Source organism: Trichechus manatus, unplaced genomic scaffold (assembly GCF_000243295.1).
Source record: "Trichechus manatus latirostris isolate Lorelei unplaced genomic scaffold, TriManLat1.0 scaffold00007, whole genome shotgun sequence".
Lineage (NCBI taxonomy): Eukaryota > Metazoa > Chordata > Mammalia > Sirenia > Trichechidae > Trichechus > Trichechus manatus.
Genome location: NW_004443943.1, coordinates 29,173,517 through 29,196,136, shown reverse-complemented (window position 1 = coordinate 29,196,136; position 22,620 = coordinate 29,173,517). Strand labels below are relative to the sequence as shown.

The 22,620-nt window shown below is 47.6% G+C and overlaps 1 protein-coding gene across 1 annotated transcript in view; it reads right to left on the bottom strand.

Moving 5' to 3' along the window:
• The window catches only part of SUFU (SUFU negative regulator of hedgehog signaling), a 128,910-nt gene that overhangs the window by 21,612 nt on the left and 84,678 nt on the right, over positions 1–22,620 (bottom strand). The window contains exons 4-8 of the mRNA XM_004370086.2: positions 14,440–14,582; positions 13,429–13,514; positions 13,078–13,150; positions 10,145–10,298; positions 8,015–8,126 (exon numbers count right to left, since the gene is read on the bottom strand). Coding sequence (XP_004370143.1) covers positions 8,015–8,126; positions 10,145–10,298; positions 13,078–13,150; positions 13,429–13,514; positions 14,440–14,582 — 568 coding nt within the window. The remainder of the gene's footprint in view (positions 1–8,014; positions 8,127–10,144; positions 10,299–13,077; positions 13,151–13,428; positions 13,515–14,439; positions 14,583–22,620) is intronic.

Genomic DNA, 22,620 nt, shown 5'->3' with positions numbered 1-22,620 from the left:
ATATAAATGGACTTTCTGGCAAGTCACCTGGGCTTTTGCTCGCTCTGGATCCTGTAGCTGGCTCCTGTTTGTCTGACCTCTGGTTCTTGGGACTTGAGCTAGCTAGCAGCTTACCTGCTGTCTTGCCTGCCAATCTTGGGATTCATCCATCTTTGCAGGCTGTGAGCAAGAGCCCTGCTGTCTGATCTGCCGATCTTGGCTTTGCCAGCCCCTATGGCCATGTGAATCAGGAGAGGCTTCTATCCTGACCCATGGACTTGGGACATTCAAGCCTCTACAATTGCATGAGCCATTTCCTTGATACAAATCTCTTTTATATATTTATACACTTTACTGGTTTTTCTTCTCTAGAGAACCTAGCCTAAGCCAATCAGGCTTTGTGAATTTTATCTTCTTGAAGATATCTTCTCCAGAGGATCCTTTTAACCTGCTCCAGTCCAGCTGGCTGCCCTCCATTCTTTCTGTGCAGCTGTCATCATGGAGTCACTCTTCACTTTTACCCTGGGAGTATCCCTTGCCTCTTTCTCATGTTGGATCCCATCTCCTATAGCCCTATGTCTTCCTCACTCACTTTGATGGAGTACAACCTCTGGTAAATTTGATTTTATTTTTTAGTATATTTCTCTCACCCAAATGGGCTCCTCTGACCTGCCACCCTCATGGGTTTCCAGGCAGACTAAAATATCAGCCTGACTGTGCACTGATATGTAGACTTCCAGGTACTCTTTCCAGTTATTTTTTTCCTGTCAGTTGACAGGCACCTCCTCTACTTTTAGTCCTCTTTTACAGGCAGGGCACAGTACTGAAGAGGCCCAGATCTGCAGTCAACTAACTCAGGGTTCAAATCCCTGCTCTGACACTTATTCTAAGTGGTTTGACCCTGGATAAGTTATATAACCTACTTAAGCCTCAATTTTCTCATTTGTAAAATGGGGACAATAGCAACTCATAGCAAAGGGCCATGCTGAATAAATACTGCCTGCTTGGCCAAGAAAACCTGTCTAGTCTAGGATTCTTCTTATTTTGGGAGCACCGAGGGATGGCTTACGGGATGACTTAGAGGATGCCAACACAAGTCTCTTAGTAATTGAGGAATTGATCTAAATCTACCATTTATTTCTTCTTTACCACCTCTCAATATAACACATTCTGTATTTACACTTCCCATTGCATAGGTAAGATGATTTTTTATGTATCCTAAAATACCCTCTCCTTCCAGTGTCAAAATAGATTTTTTATTTCTGTGCCACCAGGGCTCCAGTACTGTATAGTTATAGTAGGAGTTCCTGGATAGTACAACTGGTTAATACACTCGGTTGCTAACCAAAAGGTTGGAGGTTGGAGTCTACCCAGAGGCATCTTGGAAGAAAGGTCTGGCAATTTACTTCTAAAAAATCAGCTATTGAAAACTCTATGGAACATAGATCAACTCTGACTCATATACGGTTGCCATGAGTTGGAAATGACTCAATGGCGACTGATATAGTTTATAGTGCACATCCCTGTTCACTCTACCTGTGCTTTACAGACTGACAGAACTTTATCCATGTTTCCTTTTCACCCTGGTGTCTTCCCAGGGAAAAGTCTTAATCTTTCAGTTCTAGCCTAAGGGAACTGGTCATACTCTATCAATGGCAGTAGTATGGAAAAGAGAAGAGCTAACCATCAAACCTTCTTTTACCCATAATCCCAGTCCTGAGACAGTCATGACATCTGCACTGGCCACACAACTTGGGGCCTTCTCCTTGGGGATACCCAGGAGCAGGAGCCAGGGCATCAGGGTTGGCAACTATTCAGAGGTAAAGTGGATCTGGCCTGAGGAACCCAGCTCAATCTCTGGCTTCTGCCTCTAGCCTGGAAGATTATTCCTTCTGCTTTCTGATTGCTGATGGAAGCGCTGAACTTTCCAGAGAGAACCATTTTCAGGTCCCCCTTCTGGGCAGGATTGGGACAGGGTTTGAGTGGTTATTCAGGCAGAGGACAACTTGTCCTGTCTGCTGGGTGATGGGGTGAGAGACAGTTTGTTAGCTCATTTGGGGCCACTGTATTGAAACAGTTTTAAGTTCCTCTTATGGTAGGTATTTTTGAGAATAAAGAAATATCATTCTTCTTGAAATGATCACCAGGGAACAGATTTAAACGACCAATTCACTTCAGCTACTAGAAACATGTAACAATCCATAAATATCAAGGCCTTTTAAAGTCTCTGTCTTTTTGTTTTCTATGTAAGCAAGGAGTTGATGAGTAATCATCTGATAATCAGCTCTCTGAAATGACCTACCTACTAGCTACTTTTATCTTTTTTTAATACAGTTGAACATCTCCACAGTTACTGTTAAGCGTGTGTGTGTGTATATGAACGTGTGTACACAAACACACACACACACACACACACACACACACACACACACGCAGTGGGGCTAAGTACTGAGCAGATAATTACCCAGAACCAGATTGATCTTCTGGGGATTAGGTACTTGGAGTCATCAAGCTCCCTGGTACTGAGCAAGGCTGTATCACCCGGTCATTCTGACAGACTCCCTGATGGAGACGATTCCATGGGTGAAAAGTCACAAATGGTTACTGGTAAACATCAATAACTGAATAGTAAAATGCAATACTTCTACTGGGAACATCCCAAGGGTGGACTGTGATGATGGGATGGTGGGACAGAGTATGGCTGAAGAAGACAGGGCAACTAAAACCTGCACTCTGGTTAGGTGAGTCCCTGATCAACTACTAAGTCATCTGGGCACCAGGGACCTCTCTCCATAGGCCTTGCCCTCTGACACGCTGCTCTAGCCAGAGCCTTGTCTTTCCCTTTCTGAGACACTGAGTCATTTCCCCTCTCCAGCTTTCACCTCTGAGCCTTCCTTTTCCCATCCCTGGAGAAGTGACTCACTGCTGAAGTGTTGGGTGACACTGAGGATCAAGGATGGATGATAAAAATACTCCTGATTGTGCAACTCGAGGGAGGGGGGCACAGTGCTTGAACTGATAATTCAACATGCCAGTCATGAACTCCGAAGTTGGGGTGCTAACCATGGCCATGGCTGAATCTCTTTGGGGAGGTGGAGCAGAGAATGAGATATTTACTCATGCCAAATCTGCTGTGGATCTGCCTTTGTTCTGCCTTCAAATGTGTACTTATGGGAAAGGCAGAGAGAGACACTTCGCACCAGCCCCTGGTTCTTCACTTTCAAATGTGTATTTCTGAGAAAGGCACATAAAAGCACTTAGCATGACAAACATGGATCACTGCAAAAAGGAGAACGTTAGTTCAAGAGGCAGGGAGCAGAGAGGCTGGGGCCCTTCGTCCCTTCCAGCCCTGTGGGGCCTGGCTGGGACCTCAGAGGAGGACTGTTTCTTTCTGGCTCTTCTCTCCAGTGAAAACAACTGGGGGAAGCCAGTGTGACAGACTCGAGCTCTAGGCTGGCAGCTGCTCTGACAAACCAACTAGAGCAGGGTTACCGAAGACTGCCTAGCATGAGAGCGCTGACAACAGTCCAGTTGTTTTCTCAGAAGGAAACTCACCTTCCTTCACACAAATTCACTGGTAGGTTGGATGCAAACTAGATATTTTCTTCTTCTAATTAATCTTCATGGACCTCACAGGCTGAGAAAAACTCTTCTCTAAAGGATGACTCCCTAGCCAGTTACAAGCTGGGAATAAAGGCAGCAAGTCACCCCCTGCAGAAAGGCAAACAGATGCAAGCAGAGACACTCATACAAGTATTGGTGGTGGTGGTGGGGGGAACAGACATACATGTGTACATGTGTGTTGGGGCGGAAGGCACAGATGAGAACGTCAGAACAGGAGAATTCATGCTATAAAACCTTAATTCTCCAGGAAATTAAGGCAAAGAAAAAAAACACCTTAAAAGTTGCTGGTGGGGTTCCAGAAGACTGAGAAACTTACCTCAGCAATGATGGTTAGTTTGCTTTTTAAAGCTACCTTCAACTACAAAGTGCCTCTCCCAGCCAGGAGCCTGGCCCCTCCAGGACACGTACACACATGCATGAGCCCCTGCCCACCTCCAGGAGGGTCTGTGGCCCAGGGCACTCCTTCAAGTTTTGCCTGACCTTGATCCCTGAGTCACTGGTAGAGGGAGAGAAGGTCCTGGAATACCAATGCGGGCTCCCAGCTCTCAGAGAAATGCTTTATAACCCTCCCCACAAAAAAACCAAACCTGTTGCCATCAAGTTGAATACAACTCATAGCAATCCTATAGGAAAGAGTAGAACTGCCCCATAAGGTTTCCAAGGCTGTAAATCAGACTGCCACATATTTCTCCCATGGAGCAGCTCGTGGGTTTGAACCACTGACCTTTTTGGTTAGCAGTACTTTAATCACTGCACCACCAGGGCTCTGAAACCCTTTATAGAAATGCAAAAACCCCAATGTGTTATGCCTGGTCCACAAATCACTGTGGAGGGGCTGGGGGCTAAGGCAGACTCCGTGTAGCAGTCCAATCCTAACCAGGCAGCCTCAGACAGAGAGAATGCCCAATGACTTTTTCTCCCCCAGGCCCCAGGTGGCGGTCTCTAAGTGAGGCGGTCCCCCGTGGCATGAAGGAGTGGCTTCCCAGGCTCTCCACACTCATCTGAGCAAGCAGTGGGAAGGGAGGCGCCAGCAAGCCGAAGGAGGCTTTTCTCAACTGATCATCTTGGGAAAAGCCAGATACAAATTTCACGGCTGGAATGTAAGGGTTGTGAAACGCTGGAAGAAGCCCCAAAGAGGGCCAAGGACTCTCCTTCTGGGAAGGTGGTGGGAGGAGGGCTGGCAAGGGCAAGTGGGAGCGGAGCAGGTTACCCAGAGGGGCCTGCCTTTCTGGGAAGCAGGAAGTAAGGCCTCAAGAAAGAAAGAGAAATCCCTGGCCCCGTGGTGGTGGAGGGGCCAGAGATAGGGTTGTTTTTGTTTCTGAACATGAAGAAAACAAGGCCATGTGTCAAAAAGCAATTCTGGTATAAATGAGCCAGTTATGACACAGCTCATTATTTCTGGGATTTGGAATCACCGAGGCTTATGGTGTGTCCTCCCTAGAGTTAAATAAGCACAATAAACTTCTAACATGGGGCTTTAGCCATGTCCTTGGTATCATGGGAGAGGTCTCTGTTAGATGAGGTCCACCAATGAGGGTCACTATTAACACAGAGACACACTCTTGTGTGTCCCCCATGAGGTCCTTGTGAATGGGATAAGGCAGATCACACCCATTTTAATGCCTGATAGACTGCCCTAAGCTCTTCCCCTAACTTTGGACAATTTACTTATTAGCCTCTCTGTACCTCAGTTTCCTCACCTATAAAAGGGGGTAATAAGACTATCTACTCCACAGAGTGGCTATGAGGATGAATTAAATTCATATATGTATAAAGCACTATTTTAAAAGTGTCAGTTGCTTTTGAGGTATGAAAACAGCAAGTGACTGACTCCCCCAAGTAGGCCATAACCCAGCTGCTAATGTCCAGTCTTGATCAACTGTTATGACCCTCCGGCCTACCTCTGTAGCCTCCTCGGACCATATTCAGACCCATGAAGACCCATACATCAGAAGTCTCCAGCCCAGATGTCTTGACTCAAGAAAAATCAGATGCGCAGACACAATAAGTCCCACACCTGTTGCTTCCCCACAGGGAGAGAAGCAAACACTGGTGCCAGCACATTTTGGGCCAGCTTTCTCAGTCACAATCCATGCAGTTTATCTGAAACGAGGTCAGGTCCCAGAGTGGGCAGCACAGATACTACGACTGTGCTTGCAATCTGAACTGAGTCCATCATCTGAACTGAGTCCATCATCATCGATCCTGAGGTTAACAGGGAGCTGGAGTCTGAGAGACTTGAGGGGTGGTGAAAATGTTCTTGGCAAAGGAGGAGGAACCGTTTCTCAACCAATTGCTGACAGATCTGCAGCCAGCAATGAGAATCTCAGAGGAAACGTTCTAACTCCTTCTGGAATACAGATTCTAGCACTTTGGAGACCTGACTGGGTCCATTTGAGCAGCAGGGAGGGGAGACTACCCTAGAGGGCTGGCACTTCTGATCTAGTCCCCAGCCACTGCTCTGTAGCTCAGCCAGCTCAGGCCAAAGGGTAGACACAGCAGCAGCCTCTGTCTTGTGTCTACAGAGAGCCCTGTGCCCAGTCTGAGTGAGCTATGTGTGTGCATACAGGAACCCAGAGCCCTGTGACCCCTCACCATGTCTTGGGGTGCGGCAGCTGGGAATATGCCCAAGACAAGGAGTGAGATCTCAGGCCTGTCCCAGACACACAAGAGGGCTGTGCCTCTGCAGGAGCCCTTGCCTGTTGCCCAGAGACCCTGGCCTTCCCGAGAAGGGAGAGTCATCTGGACTGAGACTGTCTACAAGTGACAGGCAATCTGCTTGAGGCTTTAAGCCTACAAGTACCTCCCGGTTTCCTGCCAGTGCCAACAGGGCCCAGAGCAAGACGCCAAACTCAGGGCATGGGAAGGAGTGTGGCCCCTAGGACACGGTACAGATTCACAGGTGGACAGCCTGCAGATGCCCCAAGACCCAGCCTGGTCATCTTCTGCTGCCTCAAGCCAGTACTTCAAGGCAGATAGCTGGAGAAATCCACTGGCTGGAGCTGACAGCCACTCTGAGGTGGCGGTGGAGGTTTCCCTAAGCTCTGGCCAAAGAGCCCCCCATTCTCATGGCTTCTGGATGGCAGATTCACCAGGTGAGCCATCTTGGGCAGCCCTGTTCCCAGACTAACTCTTCCCTCTCCACGATTTGCTCCCAGGATGCAGTCTTAACTTTAACCAGCCAGGCCTTCCCTTGTCTCAGCCCCTTGAGCTCCTTTCTCTGCCTATTAAAATTCTAGAACATCTTCTAGGTCCAGCTCATGTTCTTCCTCTTCCAAGAAGCCCTCCCTAACTACTCCAGACCATGCTGACCTCTCTTTCCTGTAGTACACTGAATCACTACCACTCCTGGGGGTCATGGATGAGCAACTGGGGCTAGAAGCCAAAGCAGCAGCCATTCCCAACAAACGGCATCTATAGCCAGACTCACGCCATTAAAAGTTCATTGTTCAGCTCATGCTCCCCGAAAGGAAGGGTATGCACCCCAGATGGTCCCCCGGGCCCTGAACTTGCCACATAGCAAGTGTGTAACAAAGACTTCTTAGAAGAGGGAAAGCTTACCAGGGACAGCTCACCCTGGCCTTGCAGGATTAGCTGGATTCCCCTTTAGCCCAGGGCATGGCAATTTCCTCCCTAGCAGGCAGGGTTCCTACTCTGGGCTGCCAGCTCCCAGGCATACCCCGCCAGCAGCAGAACTGCCCTAAGACTAAGGGCGGAGGGGGGTGCCCAGCCCACTACTTGTCCCCCCTATCAGGGGAGAGGTCAGCAGGAAGTGGATCTGACGGCGGGGCGACTGTAGTTTCCCAAGGACTGCTGCGGCCCCTAGGCAGGCAGCAGAGGCCTGCAAAGAACTTCCCTTCCCTTCCCTGGGCCCCAGGGAAGGGAGGCAGGAAGAGGGGCCTCGGCAGCAGGCCTCCAGTATGGGGCTGGCCAGACAGGGAGGCCCCTAGGGTTGCAGCTATCAGCCGGAGACCAGGCTCCAGGAAGGAAGGAAGGGCAACTCTGGCTGAGGCTGAGATAAGGAGGGGAACTGTGCTCAGCACAATGGGCTCCCACAAGGCTGGGAGGCCCCAAATCAGATTTTACCCCAACCTGGCCTCTCGTCTGTTCACACAGCCCATGTAAATATTTACTGGTGTTTATATTCCCGGGCCGCTGGGTCCCCTGAGGCCCTCTGCTATGACCCACAGATATGTGTGCCCCAGACCATGCCTTCTCTAAGCTCAGAGACCCTGGATCCATACTGCCAGGACTGTGGGCATTGGTCTCTTCATGCAAGCCACAGAGGGAGGCGCTTCAGGACAAAAGTGCCCCCTTGATCTAGCCCTGGGATGTGTCAAGTCCCTCCACAGAGCCCCTGGCCACTGCTGCTGGGAAGCTGTACTAACCCCTCTGTGGATGGGGAACTTACGGGGCCCGGTCGTGGGTGAGGCCATTCTGGCGCTGAGGGTTGATTGGTGGGAGAACGGGTTTGCTGTTGATCTCAAGTCCTCTCCTCAGGGTCTCCCGGATCTGCTCCGTGTCTGCAATGAAACCACCAGGCTGCCTAATGGCCCCCTGGGCTCCCAGTATGTAACCTTGCCCTTAAAACCTGGCTCTGCAGACATACTGTGGAAAAGCACTCATGCTGGCTGGCCCTGAGCCTGCTCTAGGCATCCAGACCTGAGTCTGAGTGAGCTCAGACTGTGAGAAGACAGGGCAGATGAGGTACCATGCTATCAAGAAACTTTTGGTCTAAAGAATGCCACTCTTGAAGAAGATAAGGGGTAGCCTCTGGACTTCAGAAGAGAGCTTTCCAAGACAGGGCTCATTTCTGCTGTAGTTTCCCTTCCTGCACCACAGGCTCTGGGTTTACCTTAAAATGGTTCCAGACAGTGACTGACTGACAAAGACTTTGTCACCGCCCAAGATAACGTAGAGATTCTGCACACTGAAATGGGTATTATGAGGGCTGCAGGTGCTCTGCCATGAGTGGACAGGGGCCTCACAAGTTTCTGGGTTCTGGGTGGTCAACTAGCGTCTGACCCTGTCACCCCTTCTCCTTGAGCCCAGGTCAATGGGAAGCAGGGGTCATCTCCTCACCTTGACCCTATTCCAGGGAACTCAGACTCTTCATGGATCTGGCTAGAGCCAGGAGGTGAGAAAGGACTCCCTTGGTAGAATTCTTTGCAAGGAGCTTTGCTGGTCTTTGGGATAAACCTTACTAGTCTGGTCCTATATAGAGATTTTGATCTAAGATTCACCTCTGCAAATTACCCATCACACCCAAAAAGGCAAATTAACATTGGTTGTTCAAAGGGTGGGCGCAGAGTGGGGAGGAGATGATTAACAACTTCTCTAACTTGTTACAGTGGCATGGATTACTTTTATAATTTTTCAAAAATAGCCAATAATGGTTGAAATTTTGGACAAGACTATGAATCCTTCCTTAAGTTACCCCTTTTGTCAAAAGCAATTGAATGATTCTAATAACTGTATACCCTCTCTCTGTACCTCCTCGAGGGCTCGGCACACATTAGAACAAACAGGAAGGAAGGAAAGAAAGGGGTCAGATATTTGCACTAGAGGTTTACGTTGTCCTTTTCAGGAAGAGAAAACCTTTTACAAGTTTTATTACATATGTAGGCATTTTATTCAGGGCTGTAGGTATCTTATTCTTTTTAAAAATAAGAAAAGATGGAGGACTAGAGAAAGAAGTGGAAAAAGAATCTGTAAATACACCTACATGTAAATGGCTGCTTTTCCTTTGGTGTTAGCTAGGGACGCCCTTTGCTGAAAACCACAACTGTTTCTGTAGCCAAGACCAGCATGGTGAGCTTCTGGCAGGAGAGCCATAGCCTCCTTCCCTAAGGCCCCACCCGAATACAGTGGGGACAGGGTGCCTGGCCCAGAGTCCCTTACACTATAGGACAGTGGGGTGGGGCATGTGTGAACTGGCCTCACTCAGGTTTCTGAGGGCCTGAAGCCAGAGTGATCCTCGGATCTGGCATAGCTTACAGGCCAGAGCTGGGCACTGTGTCAATTCTGTGGGTGGCCAATGCTTGTTCTCTTGCATTGGGTGGACTATGGCCCTTTCCTGTAACTGTTCTATGGCTTCCACTCACCTCCATGACCTCAGATTGCAGGGGGCAACCCTAAAATACAATGGGCACTGTTGGTGGTGCATTTGAAATACACACAGGAAACATAGCTAGAAATGGGCCAACAAAGCTCCCTTAATCCCACCCTGCTGGAAGGGTTCACTTGCTGTTTAACTCAGACCAGGAAGTAAACTATTGCTTAAGCTGTTTCTATCAGATACCCACACTAAAACCTCATTGCCGTCGAGTCAATTCCGACTCATAGCGACCCTATAGGACATAGTAGAACTGACCCATAGGGTTCCCAAGGAGCAGCTGGTGAATTCAAACTGCTGACCTTTTGGTTAGCAGCTGAATGCTTAACCACTGAACCACCAGGGCTCTGGAGCACCACACGTATCAGAGAGCGTGAAAACCAGGCCTGGGGAAGAAAGGAGGGAAGGCTGGACAATGGTGCCCACCTTTGCCAGAGAGCCGCCGGGGCTGTGTGCCGATACAGATGCTCCGGCTGTCCTCGTCATCCTCAGGGGGCCGGCTCAGGTCATCCCAGGCACACTTGGCGCTGACACCGCTCAGGTTGGAGCCGTCTGTCTCGATGCCTTTGTCAACTCTCTCCTGCTTGAAAAGAATCAAAGGGCCAGCATTCCTTCAGCTAACTGGTGGGTCAAGGCCACTGCTGCCCCACTTAGACACCCCCTTCTAGGATTCATTGAGCTTTTGTAAGGGCTGATCATGGTAGAGGTGTGGAAGAGCAGGGTCTCTGACCTTGTTACCTACGCATGATGTTCTCTGCCAGCCACTGTCTTAGGCAAATCCAGGAGGAATGAAAATCCAAAGGGAAGCTTCTCCACTCATCAAGAACCTTCACACCAGTCACACAGCCCTACCTATGCCTACCCCGTGCTAGCCCGTGGAGGTGATGTGGCAGAGACAGAAACTAGTTCCCTGAGAAAAAGCACGATCCTTCCTTTCCTTGCTGGCCCTTTAGGAAGAACACTTTGTCTTCTGTAGCAGCAGGAAAGGTCAGGACTCAGACCAACTTCTTCCCGACTCCATGCTTACAGTTTCTTCTTCTAACAACTAGAAGGTGTGGTCATGTAGTGAAGTGCCACGAGAGGGCTAGACTTTCCTAAGTTGCACTGGCTAACTTATTCGGCAAAGGACTCTGGATGGCATTTCTTTTCCATTTCTTAGACTGAAATGTGGGCCTGGAAGGCAGTGACCATCTGCGGGCCCCGCCAGAGGCCCTACCTTCATACAGGCCCTGGCACTGCAGAGTCCAAACATGGCCCTCCAAATGGCCTCAAGGAAGAGTTGTACTCAAAACATCCCTGAGATTTTCTGTTAAAACAGTTCTGTGATGCTGGGCTCTGGATTAAAGGTCATCTGGAAGGTTGTAGCAAACTTGCTTGTAAACAGCCATGTGGGCCAAATAAAGCTCCTTGTGAGTGGGCACCTCAGTAAGAACCTGCCTAATCCTCTCTCCATTGCTCCACAGGCACCAAACTGGCCTGCTGGTAGGCTAGGGAACCTATCTGGGGAAGCACAAGGTACTGTCCCTATTTCTGGAGACTAGTCAGCAGGCAGCCCCACCCCTGATGCCTCCTCCCATCAATCACAATATTCTCCTTTCTGGTGCTACCATCAGCCTGGAGATTAGGAGCAGAGAAAGGCTGGCGGCAGGGACACAGCTCTAACTCTCTATGTGGGGAGTGTGTGGGCCCTGGTCTGCTCAGGGTAGAGCCTACAATTTTCCCTACCTACTAGCTGCCCTGAAGCACCTCAACTAAGTAAAGAGCTGAGGAGACCTTCTGGCTCAAGTAGTCCAGCCCACTTACTTCCTAAGTAAAAAGAAAGAGGCAAGACCCAGAGAAGTTAAGAGACTTGTTTACAGCACACAGCTGGTTAATGGTCGAGCCTGGCTCAAAGGAGCACGAGCCAGCTCTAAAATGAACTGACTGCAAGCAGGCCCCAGAAAGGCCCAAGCGGGTTCAGGGGAGTTGACCCTTGATGCACACAGTTACCAGGAAAGAAAGCTGGGCTTTCTCCCTACAGTCCCCCTGCTTGCTTTTCAAGACCACTAGGTGCTCTGGGTCCTGCTGGCTGGTCTCAGGAAGCCTGCGGACTAGGGAAGAGAACAGTTCTTGGCATGCAGAGGAAGGACGGTTTGCTTACCCTACTAGTTCAAAAGACCAGGTTCTTTCTTAGTACTTGGCACTTATGATAGGGGCCAAACAACAGCCCACAGTGCCCCATGCTGGATCCCAGTGCGGCTGCACAACTAGGGCTTAGGAAACACAGCCTTCGTGGGTTCCTAGTTCTTGATAAGCAGAAGCTACAAGGAAACCAAGTTTCAAGCAGAGATAACAGAGGCTCCTGGCAGCACTTTGAAAGGGTCAGTGTTAAACGCACTAGGAAAACAGAGGAGCGTCATCTGTGAATGAGCAGGATTTATGCCCAAGACCTTACAGGTCTGTGGTAAAGAAACCAGGGACTGCTGCCTGAATGTCTGCTTGCACCTCTCCCCTGCTCTAAGACACGTCACCCCTGGCAGCTGCCTGTGTCCAACCAGATTTTTAAAGGAGCAAGAAAAGTTCAGAAAAGGCCATGACCTGCATGGGGGGTGGGAGTGGGGGAGCCAGGAGAAGGCAGACAGGTGTCAAGCACCTCATTAGCTGTCTGCTGCTCCTGATTAAGTCAGGTGTGGTCTATGTTGCTTGCAAACTTTACCTGTATGCAAAAAGAGTACTTCTGCTAAAAAACCAAAGATGACCCTGAAACTCTGTCCAGGTGGGCCACAGTGAGTGGGCAACTGCTGGCCCATGTGCATAAAGACAGTCTCTATACCTCAAGGAATGCCAGCCATCCAAAGCAGGAGCTTGGGGTCTGACTGACTGAGATGAAAACATGTCTAAAGGGAGAAGGGAGCATTAGACTGCACAGGGCTGACTCCCGGAGCTAGGTGGTGGGGTCAAAACCACCTAAACTACTGTCCGTTACCAGGTGGGGAGGGGTGGCTTCTTGAAAGAAAATCTATGCTCTTTTTGGAGGTGGGAGAATGAAGACTGGACAAGCAATATTCACTACACTGATTTTCTTCTGTTGCTGGTGAACTAATTTTTTAAAAGCCAGATTTATTGATGTATAATTTACATAAAATAAACTTCAACTTTTTCAATATAAAAATAAATGTGTCTCAGTCAAGCTTTCCTGGCCTGAAGATTCTCGGCTTCCTTATGCACTCTGCAGAATTCAGGGGACACGTTCCAAATCACGCTACATGTCTACTCACTCACAAATAAAGCTCCTCTGCTTTCCCAGGATGAAAGCCAGTGTTATATGGAAGAGGCTTAGGGCACAGTGTGCTAGAAAGGTTTTCTCACTCAAGACATACTTGCAGGTGTGGATCGATCTCAAATATGGTCTCTCCCCTCCGCATATCAGTTATCAGCCAGGGGCCGCCGGCACTGTGGACAAGGAAAGGCAAAATGATGGTAACTGAGGGTCTAGGTCTGATAGGCTGGGCCTGCAGCCTGCCTGGTTTGCTGCCCCAGGCCCAGAAACACAGGAGGATAGTTAGTGGTCAGGGACCACCAGGGAGTGAGCTGTCAGAAAGCCCTGATGTGAAAAAAACAGTGTCTGAAACAGTAATGCAAGCGGGAAGGGGCACATGTGGGGTAGGGGAGGGACTCCTGCCTCAGGCCCAGGGAGCAGGCCCCACCTTGGAGGGCAGGGGTGTACTCACATGGGCACCGTCCGCAGCAGCTCCAGGATGCCCTGCCCATTCCACTGCTGGGCCGCGTGCAGCTCCTCAGTACAGACGCCAACAATCTGAGGCCCGGGGACAAGATGCTATGTGTGCTAATGGCCACCCCTCCCAGCCTCCCAGAAGGTCAGTTACCCAAGTTCTCTCAGGGTCACCTTAGGTGGAGGGACCAAGGCAGGATCTGTGCTGAGTGCCTAGTGTGTCCAACCAGATGGTTCTCTTAGGAGGGAGCAGCTGCCTGGCTAGGAGATGGATGGATCCACAGACAGGGCATGGAAGGCTGACCTTGCCCTGCTGTGATGGAACAAGTTATCTGGTGATACAAAGTCTAGCCCTAGGCTATAGGAAAAATTCAGGACCTGGGACACCTCAGGATGGGTCCCTAGGCCATGTCTGTGGAAATACGGAAGGTCCAGGGAGACATTCTGGCCTCATCTAGTTTCATGGGGAATATAAACAAGGGAGGTTTTGAGATCCTTCAAGCTGGGAACCATGACCAAAGGGCCTCAACAGCTTGCAGAGAAGCTCCCTTTCCTTATCAGGGGCTGAGTTTTTGTGTAAATCTCATGGGAACCAACAGAACCTTCATACAGACCCCATCAGGACCAGAAGCAAGCACTCGGCTGCAGCTGGGGTGGATGCCCACCCATCTGGGTAAGGGAGAGTGCAGCCCAGAGCTGGCTTCTTGCTGGGAGGTCCTGTGCAGAGGCTGTTTGGATCTTCACTAGTTTACAAAAATACCCTCCTTGTTACCTCCTTCTCAGCTACAGCCATTCTCTCCCACCCAAATGGTCCCTTCCCCCTTCTCCCATCTCAGGAGGTTAAATCAGACCATCTGGATCTACCTGACAAGTCATCAGAGGGAACAGAAAGTAAAAGAAGACCAAAGGAAACCTCCTGCTCCCTTTACTTCCCCTATGCAAGTCTTTCTGTTCTGCCAGGACTTTTCCCACAAGGAAGGTTCAAGTCAGTATCTAACCCTCATCTCACCTGGAGGAAGGTAACGACCCCAAAGGGTGTTTGCACAGGTTGCATTTGCGGGTCCTCCGTCAGCAGCATGTGCTGAATTCTTGACTCGCTGTTATCCAAAGGGCTGTGCCAAGACACATGATCCCCACTGCAGAAGGTGTTCTCTGTGGAAGAGACAGGAGGATTCTCAGTGCTTGAGGCCCTGATCCAGGCCTGGAATCTGACCTGGGATCTGAGAAGCCAGCCTTCCCTAGCCTTCTAGGGTAGCCCCTGTGAAGGAGGGGAAACGTTCACTCCGGATGGGAGTGAAGGGTTTGTGGTTACTTCCAAAAAACCAAACGTATTCCTCCTTGCCAGTTCTGTCAGCCTTCAGTGGAAAAGGACAGGCTGCTAGTGTGGATGTTCACTTGGCCTGGGAAGTCCAAAGACTTCCGGCACCTGCTTCACTTCCCAGCACCCTCACTCATGCAAGAATAAAGGGCTGTGCTGTGGGGCTGCATGGCCAGAAGTCCACAGGGAGGCTGGAGGGCGGTGAAAGCCTTTTGCCTTGGGAGGACAGACTAGGATTTCTGTGCTGCTGAAATAGTACTCAAAAGGGAATACACAACCTTCAAGAGCCTTTGAAATCTGTCACCAGTTTCCCACAGGTAGACAGATTTAGGGACTTCTGAGGAATACTACAGTCTTTATATAAGTGGAGGTCTGGACAGAACCTTGGAGATGTGCAGAGGGGCACATGGCTGTTCAAGAAACACGTACACACGCGGCCACCTCAGAGCCTCATCACCGCACACGGCACAGGCCCATTGCTGTAAACACTTTTGTTTAAGGTAGCATAATCAAAAGGAAAAAAAAACCAATCAAGCTGTATTAAGTCTCCCATCACCTCTGACTCTTATCTTGGGTATCCTTCCAAGGGTATTCTGCATTTACCAGCCTGTATATATTATAGGTTCCTTTCCTTTCCTTTTTTTTCGTCTCCCCTAACACAAATGGCAGCATACTATTATTCACATTTCACTTAGTTATATGTCCTGGAGATGATTTCATATCAGCACATGGAGAACTATCTCATTTTTTAAATGGCTGTATGGTAGTTCACTGTGGTCTATCACTTATGAACCAAAGTTCCTTCACTTTTTACCAATATTTAAGGCTAGGGAGAAAAAATGAAAAGAGCTTCAGGAAGGCCTGAGAAAGCTTCTGTTCTCTTTAGCCTTGATTTGAGTGCTAACTCCTTCATATGTCAGGTTAAGTTACACAGTCATCCTTTCTACCCAAGAGACAGGCTCAGGTTATTGGTCTTCAACCTCAAAAGCATTCATTCAGGAGGGAAGAAGGAAGACTAGCTGCTTCCTCTATAGCACATGGAATAATAAAGAGGAGAGAAGGCAAGCTCCAGGCAGAGGCAACTAGGAACTGCTAAATATCCCAACTCCTGCAGGGTCCACTTTTCCCAGATTTCTTCTTCTACAGAAGTGTGTGTCTGTAAGCAGTTTACATGCCCTACAACTAAGGAACAGTGCAACAAGTAAAAACATTGAATTAGTAACTAAAAAAACTTCTCACAAAGAAAAGCCCAGGCCCAGATGGCTTCACTGCTGAATTCTAAGAAACGTTTAAAGAAGAATTAATACCAATTCTTCACATACTCTTCCAAAAAACAGAACTCATTCTATGAGGTCAGTATTACACTGATACCAAAAACACAAAGATATGATAAGAAAACTATAGACCAATATCCCTTATATTGGTCCCATATAGACACAAAACTCCTCCACAAAATACTATAAAACCAAATCCAGCCACATCTAAAAAGGGCTATACACCATGAACAAGTGAGATTTATGGCAGGAATGCAAGGCTGGTTTAACGTAAGAACATCAATCAATGTAATACACCATATCACTAGAACAAAGGTAAAAAAAATCACATGATCATCTCAATAGATGCAGGAAAAGCATCTGACAAAATCCAATACCCTTTCATGATAAAAACACTCAACAAAGTAGTAATAGACAGGAACTTCCTCAATGTGATCAAGGACATCTATGAAAATCCCACATCTAACATGTTACTTAATGATGAAAGATTGAATTCTTTTACTGTAAAATCAGGAACAAGACAGAGAAGCCTGCTCTGGCCACTTCTACTCAGAATTGTACTGGAGGTTCTAGCCAGGGCAACTAGGCAAGAAAAAGAAATAAAACCCATACAAATTAGAAAGGAAGAAGTAAAACAATTTCTATTTGCAAATGACACGATGAAAAATCCTAAGGAAATCACTAAAAAAACTATTAAAACTAATATAGGAGTTCAGCTAGGTTGCAAGATCAGCATACATTAATCAATTGCATTTCTATACACTAGCAATGAGCAATCTAAAAATGAAATTAAGAAGAGAATTCCATTTATAATAGCATCAAAAAGAATACAATACTTACAAATCTAACCGAGGAACAAGAAATGTACACTAAAAACTACAAAATACTGCTGAAAGAAATTAAAGACCTAAATAAAGACATCCCACATTTACAAATTGAAAGACTTAATATTGTTAAGATGACAATACTACTCAAAGCAATCTACAGATTAAATGCAATCCCTATCAAAATCCTAATGACTTTTTTTTTTTTTTTTTTCAGAAACAGAAAAACCCATCCTAGAATTCGTATGGAATTTTAAGGTATCCTGAATAGTCAAAACAGTCTTGAAAAAGAACAAAGTTGGAGAACTCATATTTCTCAATTTTAGAACTTGATACAAAATTACAATAATTAACATAGTGTGGTACTGGCATAAGGATAGACACATAGATCACTGAAACAGAATTGAGAGTCCAGAAATAAACCCTCACATTTATGGTCAATTGATTTACAACAAGAATGCCAAGACAATTTAGTCGGGGAAAGAACAGTCTTTCAGCAAATGGCGCTGGAACAACTGGATATCCATATACAAAAGAATGAAGTTGGATCCCTTCCTTGCACCATAGACAAAAATTAACTCAAAATGTATCACAGACCTGACTATAATAGCTAAAACTAGAAAATTCTTAGAAGAAAACACAGATGTAAATCTTTGTGACCTTGGATTAGGCAATGATTTCTTAGATATGACACCGAAAGTACAAGTGACAAAAGGTAAAATGCAGTTGATCAAAATTAAAAACCTTTGTGCTACATACCATACCATCAAGAAAGTGAAGACAACCCATAGAATGGGAGAAAATATCTGCAAATCATATATCTGATTAATATCCAGAAAGTATATTGTATCTAGAATATATAAAGAACGCATACAACTCAATAATAAACAGACAAATAATCCAATTTAAAAATGGGCAAAGGATCTGAATAGGTATCTCTTCAAAGAAGATATACAAATGGCCAATATGCACATGAAAAGATATTCAATATGATTAGCCATTAGGGAAATGAAAATCGAAACCAATGAGATACCACCACTTCACACCTGCTAGGATGGCTAAAATAAAACAAACAAAACGAAACAAAAACCAACAATAGACAATAACGAGTGCTGAAGAAGATGTGAAGAAATTAGAACCCTCATACACTGCTGGTGGAAATAGAAAATGAAGCAGCCGCTGTGGAAGAGTTTGGCAGTTCCTCAAAATGCAAACTTGGCGTTATTATATGACCCAACAATTCCAATTCTACCTAACATTGTTAAAACTAAGATGAACAAGGTTACACAGCCGTTAAAGGTTTAGAGTCACATCAGAGACAAAATCAGCAGGATTGAAAGAAACGAAGACAGAAGAAAGTCCTTAACTATCCAAGTTCACGTTATTAAGTAGTTCCTGCCTAAAATCTTCTGCTGGCTTTGGCAAACCCTAGCAGAATCATTAAGATGGCCAGCTTTGGAGCCAGGAAGGCCCAGTTCCAATCTGCCTCTGCCCCTAACTAGTCATGACCCTGGGCAACTTGCCCAACCTCAATTTCTATGCTTGTTTCCTTGTCTGTTTAAGTAGGCAATAGTGAGCCTAACTCATGCATTTTACATGGCTGCATTTTACTATTTCTGTACTGGAATACAGTACAGATACTCCCAACTGAGGCCCTAGTCACTTCACCAAAAAACAGGAGCAATGGCCACACAGCCTGTAGCTAATAGTAAATTCCCAGTAGGTGGCACCATTGCTCCTGGTTTAAGAGACAGCTGGGCCAGTTCCCAGGAGCTCTTCAGGCCTATCAGATGTCTAGTCTGTAGAAATATACCCCAAACCTGGCAGGGACATGGTCTGGAAACAGGAAAAAGGCTGGAAAGGTTTGGAGGCACGACTTTTTATTAATAAGAACTGACACTGGTTTAAAAATACTGTGCAAACCCAACTGTTTAAATAAAATAAGAATGACCAACAGGCACTTAAATTAAAACGAGTTGCCGCTGAGTCAATTCCAACTCACAGAAACCTTATAGTACAGAGTAGAACTGCCCCATAGAGTTTCCAAGGAGCAGCTGTTGGATTTGAACTGCCAACCTTTCCGTTAGCAGCCGAGCTCTTAACAACTGTGCAACCAGGGCTCCAAAAGGCACTTGGGGTAGGCTTAACTTAGGAAGGGAATTAATTTAGGCAGCTGGGAAGGGGGGACCCTAAGGCAAGAAAAAGGAGTCAGACCAAGTCGCTGCTGTAGGACCAACACGTATGTGATCAAGGTTTGGCAAAAAGCACTAATGAGTTAAAGAGGAAGGGGCAGAGAAAGGTTTAGAGAGGACGATGCTAACAGAGGGGCCTTGGTGGTGCAGTGGTTAAGAACTCAGCTGCTAACCAAAAGGTCAGCAGTTTGAATCCACCAGATGCTCCGTGGAAACCCTATGGGTTAGTTCTACTCTGCCCTATAGGGTCACTACGAGTTGGAATCGACTGGATGGCAACAGGTTTGATTTGGTTTTCATGCTAACAGAACGTTCCAGTGAGGAACAGGGCCTTCTCCAGACCTGCCAGGTTGGGGCACTAGACTTATTAGCTCTGCTGTGGCCAAGAAACGGTCTTTCTTAACAATGAAAGGGCCCTGGTCACAGTTTTCAAGCCTGGGACAAAGCCACAAAGGGCCCATTCTGGAGTCCAGCCTGGTCTGTATGCCCTTGATGCTCGGCCCATTCTGTGTGGAACCACTTCCGGTCTCCGCACTCAGGCCTCAGTGTCTTCCTGGGGAAGATCTCGGCCCCTTCAGAGGGGCTTTCAAATGCTAATAACCGCTCAGTCAGAGGCCCAGCTGCGCAGTCCAGTGGTTAGAGGAGCCCACCCCACTACTGCTCTGAGCATGCTCACTCTCCCTTCGCTCTCACTCCCTGAAATATCTTCACCAAGAAATTAGATTGAAAACCGCTGGGACTCTCACCAAAACATGGCAGTAGAGGGGCTCACCGGTATGTCTGAAGGAACCTATTTCAGGTGAGGCCTGGATGGTCACCACCCACTCTTCCCTCCTCCTGAGCTTTGCCCCTGTGGACAAAGAACTAAGTTTGGCTTTTTGTCTCTAGTTATTTAAAGTAGTCTGAGCAATCAAGGTGCTCTTCGTCTTTCTAAAAGGAATCCTGGTTGCTCAGTGGTTAAGCACTTGGCTGCTAACCGAAAGGTCGGAGGTTTGAACCTACCAGCTGCTCTGAGGGAGAAAGATGTGGCAGTCGGCTTCCGGCTTCCGTAAAGATCACAGCCTTGGAAACCCTATGGGGAAGTTCTGCTCTGTCCTATAGGGTCGCTAGGAGTCGAAATTGACTCGAGGGCAATGGGTTTGGTTTTTTTTGTTTTTGTCTTTCTAAAATAGAAAGGAAGTAGGGGCTACACAGGCCCCACACCTGGTGAACTAACTTTGGAAGGGAGGGGGCATGATGCAGTCATCATGCATATTCACTGATCATGCATATTCACTGTGGTCCCAGTGACTAAGGGACCCTGGGCCTTGGAGCTCTCTTTTTGGGAACTTCCAGGATTGGTGAGAACATCCATGTGGGGGAAAGGGTGCATGTCTCTGGGGACAATAGAAGCCTTGTGCCAGGACCTTTTCCAGACCTTGACTGATGCATCTCATTGCTTATATCCTTTCTGGTTATAATAAATGGGTAACTGTAAGTATAGGTAATAGTCTCTCTGAATTCTGTGAGCTGTTCTAGAGAATTAATGAACCCACAGGGCAATGAGCCAGCAGGGGCTGGCAGTACAGGGTCCATTTGTATAGACCCTGCACTGAGTGGCTGGGTGATACGAAAAGGCTGCAGGGCAGTCCATGAAGAACGGATAGAGTCCTTCTAGCTTGTGACCTATGCTCTGGGGACTAGGGAGAGAGAGAGGCCAGCTGGCCTGAAGTACAGGGAGTTGTATAGACTCCTGAGCCTATGGCTGCTCTCCAATGACCTGGCCTCAGGTGCCAGGGATGTTTTAACCAGGTTCAGGGTAGCCAGGGATGAGGTCTGATCTCACTCTGGGTGGTTAGGATCTAAGAGAGAGTTTTTACCACAGAAGTGGCTGGCGATGAGGAATAGAAATGTGGAAAGATGAGGCCTGGATCTATTTCCAGGTGGGAAATGGATTCATGCTGATCCTTGCCACTCAGTTAGTGATAAAGATGGGGTTTGCCCACCTTGCCCCTTTCATAGTGCAGTTTGTAGTGTTGTCCTCGCAGCTGTCAAGTACCATGAGAAACCTCCCTCGGCTACCAGGGTCCTCCACTGTGAACTGAAGGGGAAGGCTGACTGTTTGGCAAATTCAGCAGAAGAGAAATACCATTCCAGGGTGGCAAAAATGGTACAAAAAAATGCAGTTACAGTCCTACCCCTTTCTTACTTAAGAGAAAAGGTTTCATTTCTTTATGTCTCAGTTCGCCATTAACAACCAACTTCCTGACAAGGACTCTTAAAAGTTGGGGGTGGGGGCTGTATGGTGTACAAATTCTAATTGGGCCCTCAGAATGGCCACCACCCCCACCTCCCAAACACCCAGCTTTAGTTGCAGTGTTTTTAAGTCAGACTGTCCTGGATATAACAAATTAGTAAAATCTTGGGAAATGGGTTGCAGAAGAAATAGGTATTGTTTGCAAAATAATTAGTGCTGCCCAATCTCTGGAGAATAACTGTCTCCATTCTGTGTGAAAGTACAGTCCCAGTGATGTTTTAAACAACAGCTCAGAAAGCAACACCCCACCGGCCACCCCAGTAGTCGGAATTAATATACTTGGTCTGGGGAGAATGGGCTGAGGATCTTTTTCAGAGCCCAGAAGGGTGGGTTTATTAATGGCTGAAGCTTGGAGCCCTGAAGTCGAACTGCCCTGAGATGATTACGTCCTTTCCAGAGGCAGAAAACCCAGCTGAATTGTGCCAGGTGACAAATGAGTAGCTGGTATACAAGAGGTGTTTTAGAGAGAGCAGAAAAATGGGAGGTGGCCCAAAGCAGCTGGCAAACGCTGGCCTGTGCCCAAAGCAGCTGGCAAACTCTGGCCTGTCAACCTCTGAACAATGGCACAGCCATCATAGTCTCTCAACAAACAGTCAGCATCCCTCTAGCCTTCCTGGTGTTCACATGTCACTTTGAAAATCAGGGTCTAAATGATCCTATTTGAAGACATAGAGCTGGTTCCCAGGAGGACTTAGCAGTTCTTCCCAAAATGCTGTATGCACCAGATACGCTTCCAGTGGAACAGACTACTGAGTAGAGGAGGGTCAGTTTGCTTGTCCTCCTGTTTCTGAGAAGTCCAGGATGAGCCAATACACATGGAAAAGAATCTGGCAACTGCCTCTGACACTCCCCTTCCTTCTAGAGAAGGCACAAGCGTCTCCTGCTGCTGCAGTCACTGTGGGCTGCTTGGTGGAGCTGGTCCCAGAGAAGGCTTCTCTGAGACTGAATGAGAGCCCCTTAAAGTCAGCTGAAGGCCTACCATGCTGAAATATATTTATGGGGGCAGAAACACAGGTCTGCACATGCCCAGGCAGCTTCATGACACCCCTACTCCCAGAGGAGGAATGAGGGGGCAGTGGAGGCAGCAAAGTTTAAAGTCAATCCTGTTGGCCTCTGGCCAGCCCAGATGCTCCTAAATGGGGACACATAGCCTGCCCACTGCCTCCCCACTGGATCCCTCACTGAAGCCCTGGTGCTTTCTCCTTGCTCTAAGCCAAGCTAGGGGAAAGGAATGGGGATATGTGTGCCCAGTCTATTTGTTTCTTGGTATAGTTCCAGAAATATAC